The 27,044-nt window shown below is 39.3% G+C and overlaps 1 protein-coding gene across 1 annotated transcript in view; it reads left to right on the top strand.

The window, feature by feature from the left end:
- The first annotated feature begins 274 nt into the window (after positions 1-274).
- The window catches only part of CCDC171 (coiled-coil domain containing 171), a 118,616-nt gene continuing 91,846 nt past the window's right edge, over positions 275-27,044 (top strand). The window contains exons 1-9 of the mRNA XM_063455250.1: positions 275-340; positions 5,132-5,295; positions 7,721-7,844; positions 8,126-8,300; positions 9,773-9,963; positions 17,833-17,979; positions 18,954-19,046; positions 24,576-24,736; positions 25,997-26,135. Coding sequence (XP_063311320.1) covers positions 5,240-5,295; positions 7,721-7,844; positions 8,126-8,300; positions 9,773-9,963; positions 17,833-17,979; positions 18,954-19,046; positions 24,576-24,736; positions 25,997-26,135 — 1,086 coding nt within the window. The 5' untranslated portion in view covers positions 275-340; positions 5,132-5,239. The remainder of the gene's footprint in view (positions 341-5,131; positions 5,296-7,720; positions 7,845-8,125; positions 8,301-9,772; positions 9,964-17,832; positions 17,980-18,953; positions 19,047-24,575; positions 24,737-25,996; positions 26,136-27,044) is intronic.

The following is a 27,044-nucleotide window of genomic DNA, read 5'->3' as shown; positions in this document are numbered from 1 at the left end:
TCGAGCAGTCTGCCTCCCTGGCGCTCCATTGGATATAAAACCCTAAGCGGCTTCCGTAGTAGCGTCTTACTTGTTGCCCAGAGCAACAGGCTCTTTCCTGAGCACGTGATGTTTTTTTTTTTAGCCTCTCGATTCCTGTACGCACGAATCAGAGCGCTGCTCTGTCTCCATAGACTGTTACAGCAGCCAATCAGAGCTCCTCTCTGTCTCCATAGACTGTTACAGCAGCCAATCACAGGCTCGCAATGCTTCCGGCGGCAAGCTCAGCGGGATGGACAGCTCTAGGGACTTGGCGACGTGACTACCTGTAACGACAATAACACAGCGCTCCGGCCACGGGGTGAGTATTACCTGACATCCATTACTGAGTGTCTTACATAGAGGGGATAGCGGCAGCGCATAGCGCACAGCGGGCTGTCCATCACTCACTGATACCATAACGGGAGGGGGAGCTGGTGCAGAGCAACTCCTATGGGCTGGCAAAGCATGCTGGGAGTTGGAGTTATAGAACAGCAGGTCTCCCCTGTAAGACAAGTCAATTGCAGGAGCTGTGATACCTGCTGTGGGCTGCTCTACTCCTGTGAGGGTTCCCTGTTAACAAGTGATCTGAATGCGTTAATTGATGCAATCACCGCTTGGTTTGCATTTGCAGATCTCTGAAGTCCTACTGGAACTCCTGATAGTAGAGTCCGTTTGTCTCTGTCAGCTTAGAGTACTGTGTAAAGGCACCTCGCGTTTCATGCATGGAACACATGCCATAGGTAGCTGACCCCTGACCTAGGGTTAGTTTTAGTATTACATTTAGATTTGGGTTTTGAATAAGATTTTGGAATACGACAAATAATCCCTAACATATAGTCCTTATGTTGCTCTGTGTGTTGCAGTGCACTTTATGAATGCTCTAGTCTAGTGCAGTGTTCCCCAACCCAGTCCTCAGGGACCACCAACAGTCCAGGATTTATGTATTTCCCTGTTTTATTCCAGTGGAGATGCTGACAAAACCTGGAGTGTTGATGGTCCATGAGGACTGGGTTGGGGAACACTGCTCTAGTGCAAAGGTTAGACGATCTTCAGCAGTCCAGATGTTGTAGACTACATCTTCCATAATGGCTTATTGCTGGCAAAGCATCAGGGAAGATGTAGTCCTCAACATTTGGAGTGCTGAAATTTGCCTACCCCTGCTCTGTTGTAGAAAAATATATTTAATAAATATATATGTATATATCTCTAAATGTCTGTCTATATATAAATACAAATAATTAAAAAAGTTACATATATGTTATGTAATAATTTTACATTATTAAGTAATTTTATTAATTACAGTGTTATGGACTTGCCTGACAAACCAGGCAGAAAGTCCACAGAATTTGGTTAGCAGGCCCTATATTTAACCCTGTAACTTTTCTAAACACCATAAAACCTGTACATGTGGGGTACTGTTTTGCTTGGTAGACTTCGCTAAACACAAATATTAGTGTTTCAAAACAGTAAAATGTATCGCATCGTTAATATCGTCAAAATATCAAATTTTTCACACACAAACTGCACTTACACTGACGTTGTTGTGATATGTTTTACTGTTTTGAAACACTAATATTTCTGCTCAGTGAAGTCTCCCGAGTATAACTGTACCCCCCATGTACAGGGTTTATGGTGTTTTCAAACGTTAGAGTCAAATATAACGTTTGCATTTCATTTTTTTTCACTTTGAAATTCGCCAGATTGGTTATGTTGCCTTTGAGACTTTATGGTAGCCCAGGAATGAAAATTACCCCCATGATGACATACAATTTACAGAAGTAGACAACCCAAGGTATTGCAAATGGTGTATGTCTAGGCATTTTTAGTAGCAAGTTACAAACACTGCCCATAGTTAGCGTTAAAATTAGTGTTTTGCAATTTTTACACACCCATATGAACGCTAATTTTGGCCAGTATTCGTGGCTACTAAAAAAGACTGGGCATACCCTGGGTTGTCTACTTTTGCAAATGGTTTGCCATCATGAGGGTAATTCTCATTCCTGGGCTACCATTTGGTCTCAAAGGCAACATAACTAGTCTGTCAAATTTCAATGTGTATAAACTAAAAAAAATGTAAAGTGCTAAATTTGACCCTGTAACTTTCCAAAACACCATAAAACCTGTACATTTGGGGCACTGTTTTACTTGTGTGACATCGCTAAATACAAATTTGTGTACTTTAGTGCAGTAACAGCCAACAGTATTATGCTATTCACAGTTAAAATGGCCATGCAGAACTAATAAAATAACAAAATTTATTTCTCACATTTTTAAAATATTTTTTATATAAATATTTGATGTGACATGAAAGCCCTGTTTCTTCTGAACAAAATGATATATAAGAAGTGTGTGCGCATTTTATATGAAATAGGTGAATTATGGTTGAACAGACATATAGCGCAAATTCAAAGTTTTGTTTACTTTTTGTTTTCATCACTTGTACGCCTGCATCAGTCCTTTTAAAGGGTTAAGTATAGCGTCTTTTAATGGGTTTACGGTCTCAGTTTTAATTCTAAAGCTAAGAAAACAAGTTCCACTTGCTGTGAGAGGATTATTATGATGATCTCTGGTCCAAATCAATGGTTTCCACAAGCAAGCATTGGAGACCTATGGCAAACATTGTGCTCCGCCAGTTGGATGCTTCTCCAAGAATTAACCAAATGCTTCTCAAAGAATTATCAGAATATGTTATTGAAGTGCACATATTACATTTATATCCTTAATTTTATTTTTGGAATTAAAAGGGTTAGTATTATATAACCTTGCTTTTATTCTAGCGTCAGCAGAGCTTCCTCGCTGCAGCTTCGATCCATCTCCTGTGAAGCCATAAATATCATCTGTCTATTAAGATCCTTCTCCTAGAAAAACATTGGGACACACTTTAATCAGTCAAAAGTGCTTCATATCATTCATGTCCACTCTGCACTGCAGTTCAGAGTAAGAGAGGCAGGTGTTACTAAGGGGAATTATAAAAGTGAATTTTTTTTTTTTTTTTAAATTTAGCACAGTTGTAAAATAAGACCTGCAGTAAGGGGACTGGATTGACCTTGAAGCATGCTCCATAAACTTCACTGTAACCTTACATTGCAAGACATTGTTGAAAGGTCAGGTCATCAATTTCTGTTGCCAACTTTAGCAAAGTGCTAGCTTTTGAGATTAAGGTGCCATGGAGAGAGAGAGAGGTGTGTGTGTGTGTGATATGCCTACCTACCCATAATTATTGATATTTAATGTTACAAGGGAAATGTTTTTTAATTTATTGTAAGCTCCACTTGTGACATTCACGTTTGCCCAACGATACCGTCATTTTCAGTGCATTGTGTCTGTAAGAGTTTTACTGTTTATATCACAGATTTGTAAATAAAATCTCTTCAAACATTTTTTTATATATTTCTTTTAACATTTAAATGTTAATTAGATGCGGGTGAACTTTCTGAAAGACTTGCAAAGATGAGCATAAACATCCATTTTTATTTATTAATTTCTAAAAAATGTTCTACGACATTTTCTCTCGCACACTTACAGGGTTATTTACTATATTCAAACTGATTTTCAAATTTAAGGCCATAGCAGCCAAACTGAAAGAGCTGACTTATAACATTAAGTAGAAAATGGTTGGCAAAATATCAATCCAAAAGGACAGATCAGGGGGTAACCCTACTGGAATTAATCGCAAAAAAGAAAAAGAGGAGGGTCTGTCCTTGAAAGTATAAATTAATAGGGTATACTTTATTAGATAGAAGAAAGAAAACTTAAACCGTACATAAAGGTAAGGGGAAGTGAGATGACACACACATAAGTGAAAATAATTATATGTATAATAAATAAAACAAGTAAGTGCTGACTAAAGGGTACCTCAGTAGCAGCACGCAATACAGTATTAGAGAACACCTAAAAAGGTGAGTACTTTACACAATCAATACCGATGCAACAGTGTCAAGAATAAGTCTAGGTCTCTATAATGTAGCTATTTGTTTGCTACACCAGATATCAAATGGTAATTAGCAACGGTATATCAGAAGTGCATCAAGGAAATGCAACAATATGATTGATACGTCAGATTGGATCGGTGTACGTCAAGATAAACTGCCACACACTAAAGTATGAGAATATTATGCTAGTAATAAGCTAGCTTCAATAATTCCCATAATTATCAGTACTAAACCTCGAAGTAAGAGCTAGCAGGGCTTTCTAATCGTAATCAAATTAATACTGAATAGGAGATCGTTAAGCTGCAAGTTCGCTCAGACCAGTAATAATGTGCACAAAACAAATGATGTGTATGTACACTATGTGGCGCTACACAAATGATGTGTATGTACACTATGTGGTGCTACAGCACCACATAGTGTACATACACATAATTTGTTTTGTTTTGAGATTACCTTACTGTTTAAGTTTTCTTTCTTCTATCTAATAAAGTATACCCTTTTTAACTGTTCTTTTTCTACTAGTACGTATATTAAATTATACTTTCAAGGACAGACCCTCCTCTTTTTCTTTTTTGTGACTTATAACATTTGTTTAGTTTGGCTATCTTGACCTTAAATTTGAAATTATCTTTGAATTCTCACTTTAGTAAATAACCGTCACACACAAGCTAAGAGACTTTTACACTTCACAGATATTCTCATACACTCTCTTACTTAGAGGATACAAATAATGGCTAGCTTGACACTGCTGATGTCAATATCACATGAGTCCTTGCTAGCCTAAACCTCCCTGAGCATTATAGAAAATCTGCAGTCTCAAAGTTAACACTTGTTTGTGGTCTACATATTTCAGATTATCCAGCCAGACTTATGGCTGATATTAAATGTAGAGTTGAAACATCAGGTTCCTGTGCCCTGGTGTGAAGGACTGATGTGGCATGAATAGAGAGGCCTTTATATAGATAGAGAATAGTCTCCTGATTTAAGCCCTGGACAAACATGGGAACTGTAGAGATGCACAGAAAGGGAATATGCAGCCAGAGTTTATTGAGCCTGTATGGTTAAATGGAGGAAATGTGAATATGGTAGGTAGGAGATAGATCTTGTACAGAGCTACAGTTTAAGTGAGTTATTAGTATATAATATAATTTTATCATTTTTTTTTTTCTTTTTTGCAGAAGGTCATAAATCTTTATTAAATGTCAAAAGCAGAGCTAGGCATCTGGAAGAAATAATAATTTTATAATTAACAGGCTTTGCTCTGTTTAAACAGAGCTGCTGTAAACATGGACAAGATGACGTTAATATCTCATAACAATGAGAGTGTTCATGAAATTAAAAGGTAAGATTATGATTACTAGTTAATTCAGTTGTAGATTTTTCCATGTGAAAACGGTGTCTGTTAAATCTGTTGCAGTTCTTCTATTTTTATTTTTTTTATTTATTCAGTTTTCCTAGAATTGTGGCACTAACCTCTTCCTGAGAGATTTTTCACAGCAAGTAATATACAAATAATTGGGGGAGAAAAAGAAAACCATTAATGTATCCATACAGTAATCAGCACATTCAAAATATTTGTATTGCTGTAAGAAATCCCCCGTTTAAAAAAAAAATAAAATAAAAAAAAATTGTGGTATTACTACTGTATATATTAAACCAATTAAACCAATTATTTTTATAATGATGTTAAAAAACAAAAAAAACTGTTTAAAGGGAAATGCATAGTCTGACATTTCTTTTTAAACCAGGAAACCAGTATATGAGCATTTATTACAAACGTACTAGAAACTTGGTCAGATTGCATTGTGGGGCATGCCTCTCTGCTAGAGGATATTTTTCAGCCTTCTCCACCCTCATCTCAGCTTCAGACCAGTCCTCTAATGACAGAAACAGGGCAGCATCATGCAGCAGCAGCAGGAGAGAGAAACTCGACCCCAGAGAATGCTCTCCATGAATCACAATAAACAGAATCCTCCTCAGTTCCTGCTGCTGGGATGTTGCAAAGTGCATGTGCAAATCTGCCAGGCATGTCTAATGCACTTTTTTAAGCATTCCTAGGGATAGGGCACTGATTAGTTAGAATAATGTCCCACCTGGAGTGGGTGTGAAAAGCGTAAGAAGCAAGTAAATATATATATATATATATATATATATATATATATATATATTTACAGAATCCAGCGCACTCGCTTATTCACTAAACAATGATTTCAAATCTTAGAGATTGTAGTAGTTTTATTTAACCCCTTAAAGACCAAACTTCTGGAATAAAAGGGAATCATGTGTCCTTAACGGGTTAAAAACACCTCACCTAGGCAAAAAATAACAATATATTGCATAAGCCTGCCACACCGTCAGTGTACCCCATTGTTGGTAGGTCCTATCCTAGCAGCCTAATGCTTGCTCTTATGAGATTAATCCACTTACTTGGGAAATACATCCTTCCTGGGACTCTCTGCATGTCAAGGCTAAATAGGGCCCTGGAATGAGGCACCTGTGACAGGGAGGGGTGCAAAACCAAGGAGTTGGCCTGGATTTGTGTGTGTGTATGTATATATATATATATATATATATATATATATATATATATATATTATGTATGTATTTGTGCTCGGAATTTAATCTGTAATGGATATTGTCTGAGATAAAAGTTGGTTGTGGTGTGCCAAAACCAACGTCTGAGTGGGCCTGTAAATAAAACAGGGCAAAGAGAAGTTCGAAAAAACACACTTTATTGCATTTGTTACATGACTAAATTCCTGAAGGCTTGGCGAAGTTCTCTTTCTGGTCGTGGAATGTACGTATTGTATATAGAGGACTTCCAGCGACCCAGTCTCTTTATGATGTGGACCGGGGTGTTAGTACTAGAAGCTGATGAAGCGGCTCCTATGCGAAAGGAATGCCCGGAGAATGAAGCTGGGTTGTAACCCAATTTTCCCAATAAGATTCTTGGTGAATTTTGCTGTAGTGAGTGGGTGCCCTTGTAGTTGTAAGAGTGGTGAGTCTGGTAAGTGCGTGTTATGGGTTGACCGTAAGTGGTCTAGTGCCTTAACTGGACACCAAGCATTGTCTGTTGGAAAGAGAGGAATGATAGTGGGGTGTAGGGAATGATTAGTTTTGGTAGATGGGATTGTGAAAATGTAATAGTCGTCTACTTTAGTGAGTTGTGAGGTTTTAAGGCTGTGTGTGTATCTCCTTGACAAACAACGGTAAATTCCCTAGGTCTTAGGAACCCATAAAAAGCTAAATAGATAGCAGATTTGATCACCAGGTTAGTGTTGGGATCAAAAGGGGATTCGTCGAGGAGATTGCTAAGTAATCTAAAGATAGGCACATCTATAGGAAGTCTGGTGGATTTAAGATTAAGATTTTCTTGATGGGGTATGATGACAAAAAGGGGGTGTTTTTAGGGAAATGTGTGAGGCTGTGATATATATATATATATATATATATATATATATATATATATATATATATATATACCATTACTTTTTATGTCTGCAGAGTGAGGCAATTATCTAATTCAAAGCTAACGCTTTTTAATGAGACAGTTGTCTTAAAGTGATGCATTTCCCTTTAAAAGAAATCGCCAAACACACAGTTTGTATTTTGTGGTTATTTCTCTGGTTGCAGTATCTAATTCCAATATAAATCGAATTTAAGTTGTCCTCAATCTAGAGTTCTCGACCATTGCTAGCTCCCTAAATTATTCTAAATGAATAGTTTCGAACATATTTCTTATATATCTCCCTTGTATTTATTTCCAGATCTGAACATCGTAAACTTCAAAAGGAGGAGCAATCTGATTTTAATTTAATTGCTGAGCTGCGGTCAAAACTTAATCAGGCTAAAAATCTAAACATTGAACTGATGTCAAACCATAATCAAGAGGTTAGTGCATTCACGTACGTTTTAGAAATATTGCGTTTTATAAAGTTAGGGGGAGGTCTAAATTGAGTGTGGCGCTTGTTGTGCATTAGCTTTCGAATTGGCTCTGATGCCGGAGGAGATGGAACCAGTGCGTTGGAAGAAGGTGAGTGTTAAAAAGTATTTGTAACCCTTTATTTGCTGGCGTGGGGGAATCATCGGAACACTTTAGTGTTAGAGATATCAGTTGATTTAAATGAAGATACCAATTGTTATATATGTATTTATAAATTTCTTTTAAACAGCTTTCTGTTCGTGAAAGTATGCTCGTCCGACTTCGTTCTGAATTTGAGAGAGGGGAAGCTGTTCGTCAAAGCTTAGAATATGAATTGGCAGTGGCAAAAAAACAGTACAGAGAGGAGAGAATGGCACTTGAACAGGAGAAAGCGCAATCCAGTCGAATACAGGAACAGTTTAAATGTAAGTTGCTGTCTTGTCTTTCCTCATATTTGTCCTCCATTAAGTATCAAGATGTTAAAGTTGCATTTTTTTCTGTAGCCTTATTATTTTAGAGAGACCAGAGATGACTGATGAAAACCGGAAATTACCCAACATAAGTGCATTTGATAGGTTTTCAAGACCAATGCATGCTGAATGATTCTCCCGGTTCAAAACCCTTTAGTTTTGCTTTAAAAAGAACCTTAGCCACGGCTCCCCTTTTCACAAAATGTGTTCTTAATTAAAGGGTAAAGAGTGCAGCACAGCCAAAGAAATCAATGTGAGCTGGTGACTTGAAACTGCCCTCACAGCCGGTCTTGATTCTCTTATTATCTGTATAATATTTCAAAGCCATGGTAAGGGGAAAATAGAGATATTATAAGGGCACAGTGATTGGCTGTCATGCCTTCAGATCATGTTACACTGATTTCTTATTGGCTTAGCTGAATATTTACCTAGATTGCTTCTAATAAGGACATTGCTTTGCTAAAAGAAAGTGCAGAGTTGGGGATTATTACATTTGTGCCAGTAAGTTGTGTGCGAGTCTAAACATTGGCATAAACTGAACAAGTTCAAACCATTTCATCTTTACACACGTATGTACCCTACCATCATGTGCAGATCTTGGTGTCATTACATTGCAATACCAATGTCTGGTCTATAAAACAATATCACAGTCAAATGATTTCTTAATGATTTGTTATTTGATTCCAGAGAGTGTTTGTCAAGTAATAACATAAAAAACATATTAGATGAGGCCGTGCACAGTGACTAGTATAAAGTTAATGAACTGGAATAAACCGGAAAATAAAAAACGTTTTGTGAAAAGAGTAAAGATGTTTTTAGTGACTGCTTGGAGATGCAGTAATGGTAGGGATAAGAGAAGGATTCAGATATGATTAGTGAGATAAGAGAACAAGAAAAGGTGGATAATGGATTGAGGAGCAGAAAAATAGGCATAGAGGGAAAGGAGGTGAGTAAGGACCGAAAAGGGAGTTGGGGTGAGATGAAGGGGAGGCTGACCACAAATCGTGCAAAATGCCCAAGTCAAAGGTATTCCCACTAAATATTGTGTAGGAGCATTTCCAGCAAGAAGCAAGTATTATAGGCATGCACTCATGGAACATAGGTTGAGTGCGGTATCACTGTGTAAACAATTGGGTTTCATCTTTCTTGGTGTAAGAGGAGCATTTTTTTTACATTTATTTTTTGAGTGAGAAATGTAATAATCACCCAGTTCACATCCATAAAGATACAGTGTAAATCAGACTCATTGCCTCATTGATCCATAGTCTATTCAGGAAAGCCTCAAGCGTAAGAACAAACAGTGGAGACAGTGGGTAGCACTTCTCTGCTGTTTCTTGAGATTGTTTCTGTTTATTAGGTATTTATATATTTATTTATTATAACTGCAAACTCTGAAAGCTGTTCTTAATATGCATTTCCACGTACAGTGCAGGCTGAGGAATTTCACATAAAGTTGCACGCCATGGAGCAGAATCTTCAAACTGCACAGTATCGTTGGCAAGATGCGCAGAAACGACTAGAAAATGACCTTCAAAACCAGAACAATATTATTGCCAGTTATAAAGAAAAGGTGGAAAATCTCTTGTCTGAAAAGCAAGGGCTGGAAGGTGTTCTTCAGGTACCTACTGTGCTTGTTGTTTTTTCACATGCTACTAATAATAGTACATTAATTATAATGCTTGTTTTTAAACTTTTCCTTCATCTAGTGGTGAGTTTTTAAGGGTCCAGTCAATATTTTAGGTTTTGTTAAAACAAAACAAAAAAATGTTTTACAGGGAGCTCCTCAGTTGTTATCTATACACATTTTTTTATATTTATGTAAAGCTGAAACGTCAACAATATATATTTTAAAAAGCTCCTGCAGTGCTGTGCACTAGCCAGATCAAACCACTATGTAATTGGTGACAAAATATATTTCTTATATTATAACAATGCATTTATACATGCAAGATAAAGTCTTTTGAAAGTTTGTCGTCAAGTTTGAAAATGCACCGATGGGCATTGTTCACTAGGCTCCAATACGTTTAAAATAAAGAATAATAAACTTACCTAGAATCCAGCGCCGGGAGAAGCTCCCTGTGCTGGTTTCCAAGCCTTAGTCTATGTCACTGCTGCCTGCTAGTGGTTCAATTTAAAAAAAATTCTCATAGACAAGCATTTGATTAGACAATTCTAACAATTATAAGTGCATGCATGCGCTCTAAGACGGATAGAGAAAGGAGGTATTTAAAAAAACAAAAAAATAAGTAAAACATTTATATCAGTGCCTGGAGGGAGAGCGGTAAAATCACAGGTTTTTCTTGCAGGCATAGAACGGAGTTCGGGCCTGTGTAAATCACGTGTTCTGTGGGTGCTTATAGCCCCCTCATTAAAGTGCAAATATCTAATGTGCAGCGTTTCAAGGATAAATGCTGCAAATTTAGACTCCTCACACCATGAGCACTTATTATATAGATAATCTAACCATTTTGTTTTAATAGATAATTATATTATGGGATAAATAAAGAATGTCAATCTACAGTTGTGACCAGCTTGTAGAATGTAAAGGGAACATTAACTTGAATAAAATGTTTCCATTATTGTGTTAGTGTGGGTCTAACTAGCTCCAGAGAATATTATACATTTTTATAAAGCACATCCTTTGTACTTGTAATTTTTATGCTTTTTCATCCCCATGGATTTTTCTTTCCTTTTTTTTTTTTTTTAAAAAAAAATATATATTTATAGCTGAAATAAAGAAATAAGGTCCAAATGAATGGACCTAAGAGTTAGAGTAAAAAATCTGACTAAAGGAAAAAACCTCTCAACTGAATAAAGGACTCCACTAAAGTGTCCCTATAGATGCAATAGGATTGAAGGAAATATCAGATAAAATCTAATATCTATTCAGGAGTGGTATGCTTTTAAATAGAAACAAATGCTGGGCAAGATAAATTAGACGATATATGACTTAAAAATCTAATACATATTCTGATGTGATATACCTTTACATATGAACAAATGCTGAACAAGATAAAATAAACAATAAATGTCTTTAAAATACTGAACTATTATATAGTGATATACACAGAAAAAGGAAAAAAATAGATAAATTGATATGATTGAAAAGTGTCTATTTGGATACAATTGTATCTGTAAAAGGAAAGTTCAATATTGTGAACTTTCCTTTTACAGATACAATTGTATCCAAATAGAGACACTTGTTATCTGGTATCTGTTAATGAGGCACCCGCTGTGAAAGCTGAGGAAGCCGCCGCTCCACGTACCGAATGAGCCCCGAAGGAAGAGTCTATGCCTGAGAGAAAGAGAGAAAGAGAGAGAGAGAGAGAGAAAAAATCCACCGAACCCATCTGGCTAGGGTAGTAGTAGTGATGGGGACGTGTGGTCGAACATATGACACGAGGAGTTGCCCCGAGGGTGGAGTCCGTATTGGAAGCGTAACCTCCAAATATAGCCGTAGTGTGGCCACGACGCAGAGTTGTGGATCGGAATTGAAGAAACGGTAAAAAAACGTTGCAAAGTCAGTCTTCGTGCGACGCGATATCTGGAATGTGACTCCCTCCTTGGAGACTGAGAACGCGTCTAACATGTCAAATGCTCGGACGTCCGATACCCTGCAAAATGAAACTAGGCAAAGTAGAACTGTTCGTTTCGCAGAGAGTTGCCGGAGGGAGAGATTGTCGTTGGTCGGCCATTCTCTCAGGAAGGGGAGGACTACTTCGACATCACAGAGTCGTGAATATTTTGGTTCCGGGGGTCGTTGTAGTCGAATGCCCCTTAGAAGTCTGCATATCAGTGAGTCTTTTCCCACTGGGATCTCCAGTGTGGGAACATGGGCCGCTGAGATGGCTGAGCGGACTACGTTAATAGACCTGTATGATCGTCCTGAGGAGAATAGGTAGGTTAGAAAGTTTAGGATGGTAAGGATAGAGGCTGTAAATGGATCGTTGTTCCGTTCCAAGCACCAATTGGACCAGGAATTCCATGCGTGTAGGCAGGATCTTCTGGTTCCTGGAGCCCATGAGTCCCATAGGAGGTCCTTAGCAGCCTGCGATAGTTCGCCGACTTGCCAGGTACCCCGGAAAGAGTCCAAGCCACTAGGGTGAGTCGGTTGGCCGGGACGAGCGGGTGAGGGCTCCCTTTCAGATCTGTGAGAGTATGTTGGTGTGAGGGTAGTAGGAGAGGGTCCTTGTAAGATAGGGCTAGGAGGTCCGGAAACCAAGGTGGTCCTGTCCATAGAGGTGTGATGAGTAGCAGGGATACTCCTTGCTGTCTCAGGTAGTGAATGGTCCGTGCTATCATGGCGAAGGGGGGAAAGGCATATGCTCCCGTGATCGGCCATGGTTGTAGGAATGCATCCGTTGCTTTGCTCTCCGGGTCTGGGAGCCAACTGAAATGTGCTTGCGTTTGTCTGTTGTTGCGAGACGCAAACAGATCTAGGTGAAATGGACCCCGGTGTGCCGCTAGACCCAGGAAGATCTGTGGATCAAGTTTCCAGTCGCTGTGAGGTTCGTTTCCCCCGGAAGGTATTCCGCTTTGAGGGAGATGTTGCGCGGTAGGCAGAAATGGAAGATCTCCTTCGTTATTTCCGAGAGGATCCGGGATTGGGCTCCGCCCAGGCGGTTGATGTAGCGGACTGCCGAGATGTTGTCCATCCTTAGAAGGATGTAGCAGTCCGTCTTTACTTTTGCTAAGCTGCAGATGGCAAATGATCCTGCCAGGAGTTCTAGGCAGTTTATGTGTAGGTTGAGGTCCTGGGAGGTCCAGGTCCCGCCTGTTGATGTGCCTGTGCTTGTGGCGCCCCATTCCCAGAGGCTGGCGTCCGATTCCAGGACTATGTCAGGCGTGCTCCCGAAGATGGTCCGACCGTTCCATGCTTCCATGCTGTCCAGCCACCATCTGAGTTCGTCCCTGACCTCCTCCGTGACCGGGATTGGTTGGTCGTAGGATGGGTTGTGTCTGAGGAAGGATGCTTTGAGGCGTTGCATTGCCCTGTAGTGGAGTGGCCCGGAAAGATCGCCTGTATGGAAGCTGAGAGGAGTCCCACTATTCGAGCGAGGGCGCGGAGTGGAATGGTGCGGGCGCGAATGGTCTTGTGCAGTTCTTTGCGAATATTCAAGATCTTTGAGACAGGTAGCCGTAGGGTGCTCGTGGTGGAGTCTATCTCGAATCCTAGAAATTGCACCATTTGGGATGGTGACATGGCTGACTTTTGAAAGTTCACCATGAAGCCCAGGGATGATAGTAGATCCGTGGTATAGTTTGTGTGTTGCGTCAGTCTGGACTTGTCGGAACAGAACAGTAGGAGGTCGTCCAGGTATATAATGCAACAAATTCTTTGTGCGCGAAGATGAGCGACTACTGGCTTCAGTAATTTGGTGAAGCACCATGGAGCCGAGCTGAGGCTGAAGGGGAGGCATGTGAATTGCCAGGGGCGATCTTGCCAGTGGAATCGTAGGAATTTTCGACAGGAAAGGTGGACGGGTACTGAGAGGTATGCGTCTTTTAGGTCCAGTCTCATGAACTAATCTTTGTCCTGTAGTAGATCTCTCAGGAGATGTATGCCTTCCATCTTGAAGTGTCTGAACGTGACGTATTCGTTGAGTCTTTTTAAGTTTATGACGGGTCGAAAATCCCCTGATTTCTTCTTTACCAGGAATATGTTGCTGAAAAAGCCGCGAGGACTGGATTGTTCTATTGCGCCTTTCGATCGAAGTTCCAGCAACTCGTTGTGTATGAGTTCGGTATCTTCTGTGGAGCGTTTGATCGGGTGTGGTGTGACTGTTTGTCGTGGGTGCGACGTGAAGTCGATGATGTACCCTTGAACCATTTGTAGGATCCACGCGTCTGTGGAGATGGTCTGCCATTCCTGAAAGAACAAAGATATGTGACCTGCTGGGCGGAGAGTAAGGTAATGAGTTATGTGATTGCTTACCTGTGGAGAAACGTGCTCTGCCTCGGGTACGTGGTCCACGGCCTATATCCGCTCCTCGGGTATATGAGGATTGTTGTCTGTATCCCACCTCCGGGTAGAAAGAGTGAGGTCTTGAGTTACGGGGGCCTGAAGGTCAGAATCGGCTGGCAGCACGGCCCCTTTGGCGGCCAGCCCGTCCAAAAACACCCCTGGCGGCGTTATGTCTAAATACTCTCCTCATGGAGGGACTGAGCTTTGTTCAGGGAAGTAAAGATATTTACGTGTTTGTTCAAGTCCTTGAGGAAAGGATCGCCAAATAGTTTGCCCTGTGCCAGAGGACCTAATTCCTTGGTGCCCAATTCCACCAACTTTCCGTCGATGCGGAGTAGTGCTGCCTTGCGCCGCTCGGAGGAGAGGGCTGTATTCGGGTTACCCTTAAAGCAAAAGCATCTTTGTGCCCACTCCCGAACATCATGAGCCCATTCGCGAACCATGGTCGCGTCAAATTGGTCTGCCTTTGTGAGGGCGTCGTCCACCAGGTACATGATCCTGGAAAGTGGTCCTACCGAGTCTAGCAGTTTGTCTTGGACTGCTCTGAAACCCTTCTCCACTCCTTTTGCGTGGGCCCCGGCCACCTCGGGACATGAAGGTGGTCATCACCTGGTCAAATTCTGGTGTCTCTGCCACGTGATTGGGTAGAGAGGGTCTTGGACATTCGGACTGTAGTCGGTTGCGGACCGTCTTGTCCATGGATTTTCTCAGCCAAAGATGCATGAACTTTGCAAGGTGATCTGGGGGTGTCCAGTCTCCTGAATGAGGGTGTCTTAGGTTCCTCGGATCAAACAGCTTCTGACCTGGTGCGTCAAAAATGGCGTCTTCTTCTTCCTGCCGGTTATCCATGGTGTCCTGTAATGTGGAGTCTCCCAGTAACGTGTTACGAGTCCAGGTTGGGATTTGGACTCGGAGCCCCATGGGTCCTCGTAGGAGTCTGACCCCCTCCGCCTGCCATTCATCTAGAATGGCCAAGGTTTTTTTGTGTGCATCCTCCTCATCCGAGGAGTAATCAGGTGATGCGGGCGGGGTAGTGTCCTTAGAGGGCTTAAGCCTTTTTGCAGGGGTCTTACCCTTGGTCGGGTTCTGTTGGCCCTTTTCCCCTTTTCAGTGGCGTTTGCCGGTGGAGGGTTCTTGGCTCGTATGCAGTTCCGAATTATCGGAATCCGAATCGTGTAGGGGTCGGTGGGTTTTTGATGACTTCCTCTTATCGGCATTAGAGGCCATCATTATGGAGAGAGCTTTCTCCATGGAGGCTGCTACCGCCTCATTAATCATTGTTTGGAGGTCTGCTGTATTTTGAGCAGTTTCCATATTGAGATTAATCATTTTCTGGCACAGGGAATATTAGAATATTAGAGGTCAGTTCAGCTGTATATTTTGTATATGAATGACACTATGCTGGCCCTAACAGGGTACCGTAGTGTGTAATATATATGTGTACTCCAAGTATAGAGTAAACCCCAGCAGGGTGTGTGGTGGTGATGGTACAGTGGACTCCAGCAGAGTCTGGTTATAAGGTGTAATAAAGATCCCAGCAGGATCTAAGCTGCCTAGTCAGTCAAAGGGTAATTGTACCCAAGCAAGTAATAGAAAAAAATAAGATAATAACGATAATATTAATATTTTTTTATATTATTATTTCTAACACCACACTATTGGGCTTTAGTATTTCTGGGCCTCACCCAGGATCACAGAGGTGGCCACAAGGCGACCTCCACAAGCAGTACAAAATAGGGCAGCACCCCTAACAGGCACAGGGTTATGATCCCTTAAGTGCCTAGATACAGCAGTTTTATTTTTAATTAGGACGGACTGACCTCTAGAGGTTAACAGGACTGTCTCCGGTCGCGGGCTCGCGGAACTGAGTGGATACTCAAAATGGTGGCCGTAATCTCGCGAGATTGCAAATGGCCACCGCGAGAATGCCTGCGGGAGTGGGAGCCGCGCTCTGCAGAGAGAGGCGCGGTGAGGGAGCCGACTATGCGGCTGAAAGACCGGGATAGGGGATAAAGTGTCCGACGGAAAAAAAAAAAAACGTCGTGCGGCCGAGTCCTCCCGCGGGCGGGAACGAGGCAATGCGGCCGGGTCCTCCCGTGGGCGGGAAAAAAGGGCTAGGCGGGGAAGACCGGGCAGAGAATGAGATTACATCTGGAAGTAAAAATTACCAGAATTATACAAATTATAAGTGCATGAATGTCTACAACATGTAGAGATGGCTACAAGCTATTAAAAAAATCCCCCCCAAAATGATAGTAATATATAATAAAATCAATAAATTCAATATAAATATATATATATATATATATATATATATATATATATATATATATATATATATATATATAGAGCCAAAAGCTCTGACCTGTCTGCGATGGAGCTGTAAAGAAAGAGGGGGAGGAGCCTAATTGTTGGGAACTTCCTACTCCCTATTGCATGTTTCATTTTCTTTACTGCTGTGGAGTTTAGTAAAGAGAGAAATGCAAAATCGGAAGCCTCCTGTCATGGGATAAAATTCTAAGAATGTTTTCCCTTTGTTTTGCACAGGGTACCCATAGTTAGCTAGACATCTAGACATCCTTTTTCAGCTTTATATAAATCACTGAACATGTTTAAAAAAATTATGAAAGCAAATCATACACTATAGATTTTTTTTTTTTTTACACAATATTCCAGAATTACAATGCAATTTTTTTTTTTTTTTTTAAACTTTGCACATTTAATAAAAAATAATAAAAAAAGGAAATATCACATTGACAAAAGTATTCAGACTCCTAACAAAGTACTTAGTTGGAGCTCGTTTTGGCAGAGAATACAGCCTTAAGTCTTTTTGGGTATGAAGTGCCAAGCTTTGCACACCTGGATTTGCACTGTTTCTGTCAGTCATCTCAGCAGATCCTCTCACGCTCTGTCAGGCTGGATGGGGACTGTTGTTGGACAGTCATTTTCAGGTCTCTCCCTAAGACACAACTCGATTGACTTGACTGCGTGCCACAGAAACTTGAGAATTTGTTTCCACATTCACCAGAACAATGCTGATGAGACCCAAAAGGTTGAAACTGTGGTCCATGGATGATTTAATGATCCTTTTAGATTTTTCCCTATGCTTTTGTGGAAAACCCCCAAACAAACCTGTGTTTAAATCCTTGTCTGTTGTTAAGAGTTTCTGCAAAAATGCAGTGTTAAGTCTAAAAATGATGCTTGTCTGTGTTCATTTGAATGTCTAGCTGGGAACTCTGGGATAATTGTGAAAACATAATTTCTAAAGGATTTTTGTGCCTAAGAAGGACTTTTTAAAGTACAACATGAAAAATGCACGCTTGTATTTCCCTTAATTTGGATAAATGCTGATATTAAACACTTTCTTTTACCCTGCTATTACTACATTGCTAAAAATGGTCATTATTATTTATTTGCTCTATGTGAATTTGTATGAGCTAAATTCAGAGTATACTCTTTGTACTTGGATATCAGCGTCATACTATTGACTCTTTTTTTGTTTTGTTTTTTCCTCGTTGCTAGGTTCAGAGGAAGACGATACAGGAGTTACAAGAAATAAATAAAACTTTATTAAAAGAGCAGAATATCCACATGGATACATTAAGACAACAAAAAAGTGAACTTGGATACAGTTGTGAGAGAGAGGAGAGATTAAACCTGGAACTTGCTGTAAGTCATTGTCTTAAATAACTGCCTGAAGCAAACGTTGCGCAACACATTGGTAACATGAACAATAACACAACTCTTTGTAAATGAATCTACCATTCGTTGTAGAGAGTAGAGGTTCCCTCTAAAGGAGATTGTTCAGGAGGCATAAATGGGTTTTAGGTGTGTCGCAGATGTGTCAATTTTTTAGAAACTGAAAAACACACAGGAGAGAGACTTCTTGTTTTAGAAGTAAAATTTTGAAGTGTCCAGGTTTTGGTTATCATCTATGTTTTATTTCAATTTTGTAGTGTTTGTTGTCAATATTTTGACTCTTTACCCCTCTTTTCCATATAAATGAGAAGCAGCCCTGTTGCTTATGCATGTGCTTTTATTTCCTCTTAGAGTAAGCACTGTGCAGAGGTTAATGGATAATAAATACAGCTATGCACAGTGCTTAGCTAGTCAGTTTGGTTCCCCCTTGCATGTAAGACAGTGGGATGTTGTTATGGTGGAGATGGTTTTGCAGTATTTATTTATTCCCCCCCCTCCCCCCCAGAATTAATTATTTATAATACTCTTAGTCTGTTGTGCACTATAGACACCTGGGTCTTCTTTTAATGCAATTTTGAGATTTCACCCAGAGCCACTTTCTGTTAGATTCAGTTGCAATTATCATTACGTCTTTATTTTTATTTATTTTTATTTACTTTTTTTATTTTCTTCTTGCTGAAACGTTTCTCCTTTATGCATGAATTGGGTTGTACATCTTATAGCTTTCATTAAAATAGCATGTAGATGATTTGCATGGCAGGTAAAATTTAAAATTGTGTTTTGTCATCTGATTTGAAAAGCCATAGACCAGGGGTGCTCAAAAGGTAGATCCCCCAGATGGTTTAAAACCGCTTTCATGGTGCTTTGTCATTCTAAAGGCACGCAAAGCAAAATTCTGTGGTTTCCCTATAGTTGCTTGTCAATGTGTGTATATTTGTTTACAGGAATCAACCAAGAGAATAAAGCAGTTGGAGGGAAGCATTGAGGCAGAGAGAGCAGCGCATCTGGAATCTAAATTCAGCTCGGAAGTAATCCAGGTAACCGGTTTAGTTCTGAAATAAAACACAAAAATAGTTTAAAAAAAAAAAAAAGTGAAACATATCCAGTTTTTGGTGAAAACTCCTTTTTTATATATGGACCTTGGAAATAATTATTGGTAATGCTAAGACAAACTGTCGGAAGCTAGCTTAATTAAATCTCTATTTCTCCTTATATTCTCTTTGACTGGTTTATATGATGGATATCCACATTAAGGCTGGCCATTTTCAATGTGTTATTTTTTCATTTTGGGGCAGTTTAAAATGTTCAAATTACATACCATGTAATCAAAAGCAATGATCTTAATATTTTATTCAAACCACTACTAAACTGGCTTGCTGTTTAGGGAAAAACAAAATGGTCATATTCTGCATTTGAAAATGTTTTTAGCCATCCTGACACTTATGTTGTCTATAAAACTGATCTATAATAATTCTAATGTTATGCATTTGATTATACAAAACAGATATTGTGTTTATAGCTTCCTGTTAAAAATATAATATTGTGACTAAATTAGTACTAAAAAAGTAATAAAAAAAAGGCGCTGATTTATAGTGCACTTACTCTTCTATAAAGTGCTATGTGCTCAAATGGCTAAAATGCTAATTATACAAATAGTGTAATATAAGTGCATTAAAGGGACACTATAGTCACCAGAACAACTACAGCTTATTGTATTTGTTCTGGTGAGTATAATCATTCCCTTCAGGCTTTTTGCTGTAAACAGTCTTTTCAGAGAAAATGCAGTGTTTACATTACAGCCTAGTGCTAACTCCACTGGTCACTCCTCAGATGGCTGCTAGAGGTGCCTCCTGGGGCAGTGCTGCCATTCAGTGTCGCCACCCCCCGCATGTAGACACTGAACTTTCCTCATAGAGATGCATTGATTCAATTAATCTTTATGAGGAGATGCTAATTGGCCAGGGCTGTGTTTGACAGTCTCAGCCAATCATATGGGGAAGCATTGTGTTTGGTTCAGACCACCACTTCTGATGATATCAGCAGACAGAGGCAGTTCACATGCAAACAGGGGCAGAGGTAGCAGTTGCAGACTTATATACAGGCAAGATTTTACTATATTTAGGGTGGCAAGAGGGGCCAGGTGGGCAAGATGGTGGTTTTACACTATAGGGTCAGAAATATGTCTGTGTTCCTGACCCTATAGTACGCCTTTAATCATGTGTGATAAAAGTGCTTTTGCAATAACATGCACTAATCAACTGTGCTTTGCATCAACATGTAAACATCAAACTGAAAAGAAATTATTAAATGATGCACAAATAATATTAAATCATCAGAATATTCTTTACAAAGAAAGAGTGGCTCTATGCTACTCAAACAGCTTAGCACTGGGAGGATCAAGCCCTAGAAATCATCCAATATATTTGAAAGCTAATCAAAGCCAAAAATGTCTAAAACTTAAACCTTTTATTAAACATTTACTTAAAACATACAAAAACATATAATATATGCAGTAACCAAAAATAACCTTAGAGTAAGGTTCACTATTATATGTATATAATTCAATTGAGTAGAGGAGACACAACTAACTCTACTTAAAGTAGTATGCATTAATATATTCTCAGGGAGTAAGGGGTAGATTAATGGACCTCTATAAGTTTGAGATAAAGCTATGTTAGAATGAACCAATTCTAAAAGGGAAACGAAAAATCTGTGAGCTAAAGGAAAAATAATAAGTTCCAGGAAATAAGCTACAAAGTGTCTCTGCTGTGCCTTCGAGGGCACCTAAGCTAAAGCTCCTCCCCCCCTTCTCCCTATATCATACTAAGCTCTAAGGTTACCTACAAAAAGAAGAAAAAGTATCCAAGAAATAAATTGCAAATTAATAATAAGATATAAAGACAATACTATTAGGAGAGAAAAAATAAAAATAGAAAATAAGGAATTAAAATCATCTCTGTGTGTAATCAATTGATATAATATACAATGTAATCAAAGCTCCAGATTAGAATAAAACTACAATAAGTAACCCTGAAATTATGAGAAGGACCACACACAAAGTAAAGTTTTGTCCAGCCGCGCGTTTCGCAGCAACCGGGCTCTTTAAGGGGACCTTATAATAAGTTACGTTTTAGACATTATTGGGCTTTGTAACGGATCGCCTGCCACCCCGACTGGGTACCTCAGGTGACGGATGCTCCTAGTGCTTCCTGAGGGCTCCAAGCACTCCACTTGACACCATAAGCACTGCAGACCCCACAAACTGCAGCAGCTTGGTTGGGGTCTCGCCGTCTCCTACCCACCCTGGACCTACGACAAGGCTCCAGTTTCCAGTGGGTGAACCTCTCTCTTTCCCCAGAGCGTGAAGCAGGAACAGGAACAAGCTCTTACAAGAGCTTAGTGATTATTCAAGGGAGTATGAAGAGCATAGAAATCCCTTGTAGCAGATTCCCCCAATAAGAGACAGGACTCTCATTGAGGGTGAAGTAGAACAGAAGGTTTAATGGTACAGCTGCTTCTTTTATCCAGTATTTCCCCACAAGATTACCGCCCAGGTGGACATTGTGGGGCACAGGACATGAAATGTACAATCCAATAAAAACAGAGTTTTACATTTAAACACTCCCAGTGCTGTACACAAACCCTCCCTTCTGCCTGTGAAATTCCTGGAAGTCTCTTTTGACCGACCGCACGCACATTTTAATGCCCAAAACAGTTCCAGAGAATTAGGCTGTGCGGCCGGTCTATTTCCAAAACGAAGTTCAGTTCGAATGCACGAACGGGAGCCGTACGTGCAAATAGCCAATGTTAAAGTGTTTTGTATGTGCCTGTGTGTGTGTGTGTATATAACACTGTGTGTATGTGTCAATGTATGTATCTGTGGGCACGTGTGTGTGTGTGTATATGTCACTGTGTGTATCTGTGTGCCACTTTGTGCCAGTGCGTATCTATGTTTTAGATACATATACATATATACACGCGCACAGATGCACACTGGCATATACAAACACAGATGCACACTTTGACATATATACACACAGATACACATTGTGTATCTGTGTGCCACTGTGTGTATATGTGTGTCAGACACATACACAGAACAAGAGCTGGTAGAGTTCTCTCGAACATGACTATTGGAAGCCGGTAGCAACTAGGTTGCGGTATCCCCATGTGATGGAGATTGTCACTTCTTAATATATGATTGGGAATAGTGTCATGATAAAGCCAAAAAAAAACATGTAAAAAGAAAAGGGAAATTTGAAACTGCTATCATGGCTGTAAAACAGTGATCAATAATATGAAGCGTCATCTGTGAAATACTCCATGCTGTAGGGTTAAAGTCACTGCCGCATGGATGTTTTGATAAAAATGCTGTTCGGGTCGGTGATGTGCCTTCCACAACGTCGCTTTATGCTGAATTTGCTTTCTGTAGCACTGCAGATTCTGTCTGGTGTGCAGCTGGTATGCTCACTTTCTGTCGGAAAGTCTCTGGATCACCCGTGGAGGACAAGGCTAGCACTCAATCACTGTCTTGTACTAGAATAGAGCCATCTGTATGTAATGGAATGATCCCTCAGTTTATTGGCAGTTTGCGCAAGTTGTCGTCTCTCCTCTACAGTAAACGGGAAGTCCTCATAAATTGCCACTGAACAACCTTTAAAATGTATGGATCTCAGTGCTCTCGAGCGATGGCAGATCGAACTGCAATATCTTTGGGGATGACTATAGTGTCTCTAAGGGCCCTGCCCGAGCCGCTGCGACTTTTAGGCCCATGGAAGCAGTTGTAGGAATGGCATCACAGACTCCCTGCCGATATCTTTAGGTATTCACTGTATGCATATGTTTCTACACCTGTGGTGAGATTCCAGTGAAGACACTGCTCTATGTAACCTCTGGACATGTTGGGATAATCCGTCCACCAGAGCTATAGTATGCTGTAGCCGCTCATCCCTTGCACTCTATCTGGATTCCACTGCTGCAACTTTCTGGTGCATGATATTCAAATCTGTCTGGGTTTCCAGATGAGTCGGCCTTCCAGACCTTCCTCATCTCAAACAGCAGTTTCTTTATATCCCCTTTAGTAGAGGGAGAGGAGTCCTCGTCTGTCTCTTGGTAAACCTCTCTGGATCTGAGGTCTCCACTTCTCTCCGCGCCTCAGGCTCCATTTTGGGAGGCACCTGCACCATAGGCCTCTTGAAGGAGAGTCTGATATCAGGCAATCTAGGGCTCTCTGCAAGCCTTTCTTTTCTAGAGTGCCATATTGTCATCTGGGGTGTAATGTCTCTTGATTGTCGGTATTTAGGCTATTTTCGTGGCTAATTTAGAATTATTGTGCCGTGGTATCGGAGCTCTGCTTGTGCACGTTTGGACTGTTGAGCTGTTTGCCATGCCCCCCATGATCTATACTCTCAAATTGCTTAATTATACTAAAGTTGTTTTGGTCACAAATAATTATGTAGCGAAAATTTATCGAACAACTTTGTTAGTTTGAACTTGTTAGATATAATTATTTTTGGCAGATGACTTTATACCCTTTAATTTAAAATTATTTTTTTATTTTGAAATAAAGCTTGTTGCGACATTGATTCTGTTGTCTATATGGAGGATTATACACACGGTTTCCTGTGGATCCAGTGATCTCTAGAGCTTGATTCTCCATGTGCTTAGATGATTGAGTGGCACACAGACACTTTTTTTTTCTCTTAGTGAATTTATCCCTATGGGAGTGTGTTAAAATGTTTAAATGAAATTGCACTATGTATCTGTTTATTTTTTTAGGTTATCTGAATATTTTGATGAGTGTATAAGTATATGTTTTTAAAAAATATTTGTGCAGCATTTTATACCTTTTTCTTTTCTTTCTTTTTTTTTTTTTTTTCAGTTAAATAAAATTGTGAATTGCCTGCATTTTAGTGGCCTTTGTAAAGTTTCTAAAGCTTTTAAATTGGCGTGTAATGATGCTTTCTCTCCGGGTTATTCACGAACATGTGAATTCAAATAAAATTTTAAATTTTCGACCAAAAGAGCCAAACTAGAAAAAAAAAAAAAAATCTTCAAGTCAGACTTTTACAGATAAGCTATTTTGACTTAAAATTTGAAATAGAATATTCAATAATTAATTCTTTAGTGAATTTACAAAAATAAAAAAGAGAGCATTGAAATGGGATTTAAAACAACCACTCACATAATATTATACCCAGTCTATCTATTGGACTGAGATATGAAATAAAGTATCTGCGTCTAAGGATGCATCTGATATATGGATAAATCTTTCTAAAAACTATAATATAAACTGCGCATAAGGTAATAATGTACAGAAAGCTGCATTATTATAATTTGATATATATATATATATATATATATATATATATATATATATATATATATATTATATATTTGTTTATTTTGGGTGAGGGAAAAACCTAAAAGTGTTGTTTGTGTGTACTGATAGTTACATTATTGTTTTTAGTAAATAACCGTGTGCATATGTATGTGTGTACTTTTTAAATTTTTTAAAATTTATATTATAACGTTATATTTTTGTGGATTTTTTTTTGTCATTTCAGTTACGAATTCGGGATCTCGAGGGGTCACTTCAAGTGGAAAAGGCAGTCCAACTACAGACTGCCTCTGATGCCGATATGTTGAAGAGACAGTTTGTAGAAGTAGAATCTGCTTACCAAAGAGAGAAGAACAGAGCTGAGGAAACTATGGAGAACTTTCAGAAGTAGGTTTTATGTCAAGTGTGATTTGGTATCTCTCTCTGTGTTTGAATTCTCCACAAATTTGTGCCTAATAAATAATCCCACACAGTGAAATTGCAAATTAGCAGGTTTGTAAAAGTTCGCAATTTTCGTCAGTTTGCTATTTAAGTCTAAACTTTGCAATTCCTTTGTTTTTCGTCACACATTTCAGATGATCTGTTCTCTAATTACAGTGCTTAACGAGAAAAGCAAACTTTTTGGAGACTAGACTAATCTCCATTAACAGAATTCCAGCTCTGCCATTAGATACTCTGAGAATTATTTCTTGGATTTGGTAGTGCTTTCCTGGCCATATTACTAAAGCAAAGCCCTATAACTAAAGGTGTTGAATTTAAATGTGCGGATGTGCATTTTTCAATTTATATTGCATAGAAATAATTAATTTCAAGAAGTGGGGTCTTTCTGCAACTGTTTCTAAACTTTCTTCTAGTTACTGCTCATATAATGGAATGCCACTTAGTTTGTGGACACTCCAAGCACCATCAAAATCTATGTTCATTACGTAGACTATGGCAATCCTTGTTCTTGTCCTCTTGCACACAGTGTATTGTATCTGCAGTGATTTGGATAAATCGGTGTACATAAGCCCACCCTGAGACCTTGATAATTTTGCCCATAAACTTTGACTGTGTGTCCATACTAGGTGGCCCTTCAATCCTGTAATTGGCTCATTCACAGCTTAAAGTGAAGGAGTTGCACTTATGTCACACCTGTCCACAGCTTCACTAACCTGCTGCAATTACCAAGTAGAGGTTTGTAAAGCGTACCAGTTTGGCTGGGCTATATTTCTTTTGAGCTTACAATAGAATAACATTGAAGTATGCAGCAAATTTAGAAATGTTGGTGTTTTATCATTGATATTTATTTTAATGCATGGCCTAATGCATAAAAAAGAAGTCTTAATCCAGCCCATCACAATTGGCATAAAGTGACAAATGTGCTTCTTGCATGGTTATTTACATAAGCGAGAATTGACAGGTGTTCAGGAATTTAAAGTGAATTTCAAATCTAAGACCAAAACATCCAAGCTGAAAATACAATTTACTTTAAATTTTTCCAGTTCTGCTGTTCTGGCATTATTATGCATTTCACTTTGAATTCCCAGCAATTCTCACTTTAGTAAATAACCCTGCTAGACTCTATATTCTTTGATAATATGTGCATGCCAGTATATTTAGGCAGATTGTGTTTGTGTGATTAACTCCACTGTTTTGGAATTTTAGGCTGCAGGAAGAGTTTTCCATTGCAGTGAAAAACCTGGAGGCAGAAATAGAGGAAAAAAACAGATCTATTTCTGAGCTGGCAGCAAAACTCAAGGACAGTGAACAGAGATTTGTCACAATGGAAGAAGACCTTGCATTGGTAAAGATGTGTAAATAAGCTAGTGTGTGTGTATATTCCATTATTTTGCATTACAGCATCTGTATATCAAGTTAAAATAATGCCGTAGACACAGCTGCTGTAAAAGATTGTGTGGTCAATTCACTAGTCACTATTCACTATGCACCAAATTTGCTGATTAATTAGTTAAAATATTCAATTTACTAACCTAGTGAGTTGAAACCACATTCATCTAAAGTTAGACCCACGTTTAACATTGCAGTGTCCCACTTTCACCGCGGCTACCCTTCCTGCTTTATGTGAGATCTTGGCCAATTCTACTCCACATGTGAAGTTATGAGGGCCGGTAGGATTTCCCTCATGGAGAAGAATTACAATGCTTTTCTGGGGGGGAGACATAATTGCATTTGAAATCATCTAGACAGAATGTAAAGACAATATGTTTAACAGTCTACAATAGATGGTGCCTCCAGTGGCTGTTGACAGAGACTGGAGGTGTTTGAACGGACACATGTAAACATTGCCATTTTTCATATACTGCAATGCTTACATTTGTCAGACTTAAGGGACAGCATCTATGAACCAAGACTAGAACATTAAGCTTTAGCGATTTTTGGTGCCTGGAGTGTTTCTTTAAGAGTAAGTTTTGAGGGGTAGGATCTAGGGTTGAGTTTCGTTATAAATGTAGTAAGAGGTAGGGTTTGGTGAAATCGGGTTACTGGTGCGAATCACTGTCTTGTGGAATTGGGTGTAGCCAAATAAAGAGATCACAGTTGCTCTTCGGCTTTTTATAAATAGCTGAATTACCAAACGTACAGGGGAACTCTAAGCACCAAAACAATTGTAACTTATTAAAACAGGTTAAATATATAGATCAACCTGCTGCACTCTCACTGCTCAATTACCTGCCAGAATTTGCAATAAAAGAAA

Source organism: Pelobates fuscus, chromosome 5, assembly GCF_036172605.1.
Source record: "Pelobates fuscus isolate aPelFus1 chromosome 5, aPelFus1.pri, whole genome shotgun sequence".
Taxonomy (NCBI): Eukaryota; Metazoa; Chordata; class Amphibia; order Anura; family Pelobatidae; genus Pelobates; species Pelobates fuscus.
The sequence above is the reverse complement of the archived record's forward strand: the minus strand, read 5'-3'. Positions and strand labels throughout refer to the sequence as shown.